The 3,268-nt window shown below is 39.7% G+C and overlaps 1 protein-coding gene across 1 annotated transcript; it reads right to left on the bottom strand.

The window, feature by feature from the left end:
- Positions 1-1,054: 1,054 nt before the first annotated feature.
- Positions 1,055-2,014, bottom strand: LOC100482650 (olfactory receptor 51G1). The gene has a single exon (XM_011217515.3). The coding sequence runs from the start codon at positions 2,012-2,014 to the stop codon at positions 1,055-1,057; it is 960 nt and encodes a 319-aa protein (XP_011215817.3).
- Positions 2,015-3,268: the final 1,254 nt, after the last annotated feature.

Below are 3,268 nucleotides of genomic sequence, written 5' to 3'. Positions count from 1 at the left end.
ACTGTTTTCCAGAGTGGCTGTACCAACTTGCATGCCCACCAACAATGTAGGAGGGATCCCCTTTCTCCACAGCTCTTTCTAATTGCTTCTGATACATTTCTATTCTCCCATTAAACTTGGGCAGTTTTCGGCATCTCTCTTACTCTAGTTGGTTTAAAGTTCTGAAGACATTTTTCCTCACAGGCATGTACACTGATNCTCAATTTTTAACTTTTTAAGGGACCTCCACACTGTTTTCCAGAGTGGCTGTACCAACTTGCATGCCCACCAACAATGTAGGAGGGATCCCCTTTCTCCACAGCTCTTTCTAATTGCTTCTGATACATTTCTATTCTCCCATTAAACTTGGGCAGTTTTCGGCATCTCTCTTACTCTAGTTGGTTTAAAGTTCTGAAGACATTTTTCCTCACAGGCGTGTACACTGATCAAGGGGGTTTGATATATTTGATACTCAGCATGAGCACACAGCCCTGTGAGTTGAAGTGTTGACTGGTGTGGTGAAAACTGACCCAATGCATTCACCACCCAAGCTTGTTCTGACATTCTTTCCAACAGAAGTAAAGCAGACAAAGAAATGCAATCTTATTATTTATCCTACATATAAACTAAAATACCCATTTGATTATGATTTGGCTCAAAATCTGAAGAATAAGGTCTGCTTTGCTTCATTTGAAGGAAAATGTACCCAGTTACCCGTGCCCAGTCGGCTACATATTACCTCTGTTACCCTTGCATAGTTAACTTCTGTAAGTCTTAGTTTTAACATGGAAAATTGGGTTTCTCTTCAAACCTGAACAAAAAATATTTCCATACATGTTTTGGATGAAATGAATTCCCTCTTACTAAACATCCTTGTATCAGGGTTTTGAGATGCTTTAAAGCTAGGGAGTAATGATAGAAACAATTACAATGTTTTTCTTACAGAGATATGTAGAATTTATTAACTATCATGTACTTACTATACATCAAATGTGTCCAAGAAATTCTAAGCTGGTTATCTTCAGAATGAAGGTCATGGATGCAAAGGTCAAAATAACAGAGAACCTTATCCCTTCTAAGTGTGAGCAAGTCCAACCCTTTTGGGTGCTAATATCCTCAGGAAGCCTTGGCGAATCTGCTTTGTCTTAATGCTATAAATGATTGGGTTAAGTACTGGCGGAACTAACAGGTAAATATTGGCCATGGTTATGTGGACAAGGGGGGAGGAGTGTTTTGCAAAGCGATGCACTAAGGATAGCCCTATCATGGGCACATACAGAATGAGCACGGCACAAATGTGGGAAGCACACGTATTGAGGGCTTTGAGCTTCCCTCTCTGGGATGCAATGCCTAGCACAGAATGGAGGATGAAAGCATAAGATAACAAGATTCCTAAAGAATCTACCCCCCAGTAAAAAGCAACAACAAACAAGCCATATAAAATGTTGAATGAGATGTCGTCACAAGCCAACTGGATGACTTCTTGATGCAAGCAGAAAGAGTGGGAGAGAACATGGGAGTGACAGAAGGAAAATGTGGGAATACGAACAAGAATAACAGGGAGAACAATGGAGCATCTGATTACAATGAAGACCCCTATATAGATAATGCGTTGTGGGGTGAGTTTGCTGGAATACCTCAAAGGATCACAAATGGCCACATACCTGTCAAAAGCCATGGCTAGAAGCACAGCTGACTCCATCAGAGAAAAAGTATGGATAAAATACATTTGGACCACACAAGCATTCACCTCAATCTCCCTCGCATCAAACCAGAAGATTTTTAATACTGTAGGCAGGGTGGAGAATGACATGCCCATGTCAGTGAGGGACAGCATGGCCAGGAAGTAGTACATGGGCTCGTGGAGGCTCTTGTCTGTGTGGATGATGTGAAGGATTGTGTAGTTGCCCACTGTTCCGATCAGGTAGCACACACAAAAAGGGATGGAAATAAAGTGATTACCATTCTCGTAGCCAGGAATCCCAGTGAGGTAGAATGAAGCAGACTGTTCAGTACTGGAGTTAGACTCTGCCATGAGGCTGTCCCAAGTAGTCATTTTCCAATCATAAAAATGTGGGCTCCTAGAAGGAAGAAAAACACAAGCATTGAGAAGACAGCAACTCATGTTTCTACATTAGGTTTTTTCTGAAGTCTTATTGCTTTGTAGAGACATTATCTATACAGTTTGTAAAATGATTTTGAAAAATTACTCAAAGACACCATCCTCTTTTAATATATTAGTTTTTAATCCTTTACATGGTTTATGGTTATATAGTTTTCTGCCAATCTTTTATTCCATTGATTCTGGATTTTGAGTCATTCACAGGATACTCTTCCCTCCCCTCAATTTATAATATAGTCTCCTATTGTTTCTACTAGTATTTTTGTAGGTTGGTTTGTTTCTATTTATTTTTAGATTCATCATTTACTTGCCATTTGTTTTTGTGTATGATGTTAAGTAAGGATATTTTCCAAGACCCTGATCTCTCCATGTTAAGCATTCATTTTCCTCTGACAAGGACACTGGATGGAAACATTTTAGAAGGAATGTCAGAAAAAGCGTAGGCAGTAAATACATACAATTGACTATCTCCAGTGGGGAAAAAATCCATAAGACTAATCAAATCATATCATATGATATGAATGGATACTTCAAAAACTGTATATACAGTGAATGTGGTTACCAATTAGAGAGGGAAATAAATGAGGCTTCAAACTGGTTTAATTGGGACCCAGAAGCCCATCCAGGGGTAAATGGCACTTACCTCACTTACTCAATCTTGGGTGTTTGGAGTTTGGATTCCATTTCATATTCTCCACCAAGGTGCATCTATGTGCACTTAAACTGCAGTCAGGCCAGAGTTTTACTTCAGTGAATTGTTAACGTTTTTTCCTTTGACACAATTGATGTGTGAGCTACATTAGCCTTGTTGATCCTGGAGCCTCCCTTCTGGTGTCACTGGAACTTGCAACTCTTTTTCTTATGCTCCTGTTTGCACATGGCCTTGGGCCATCTCTGACAGAGGAAGGAAAAACACCAGCGATCTCAACCTCACTGTCCCTATGGTCTTGGAATGAAGTTATTACCCCCCACATTCTCAGACTGTGATCCAGTGGTGCATTATAATTGCAACAGTCTGGTGCCATTCTCCTAATTTTCTCATTTGCTTCCTTGTTCATTCAGTTTTAATGCATTTCAGTCCCAAAGTGAATAAACCCCATCTCACAATATGGTACAGATAATTACATTAAATAATTTATGAAAGTGCTTACCCCAGTTCTCTTTCAA

Source organism: Ailuropoda melanoleuca, unplaced genomic scaffold (assembly GCF_002007445.2).
Source record: "Ailuropoda melanoleuca isolate Jingjing unplaced genomic scaffold, ASM200744v2 unplaced-scaffold11066, whole genome shotgun sequence".
NCBI classification, from domain to species: domain Eukaryota; kingdom Metazoa; phylum Chordata; class Mammalia; order Carnivora; family Ursidae; genus Ailuropoda; species Ailuropoda melanoleuca.
This window is presented reverse-complemented; position numbering and strand designations above follow the sequence as displayed.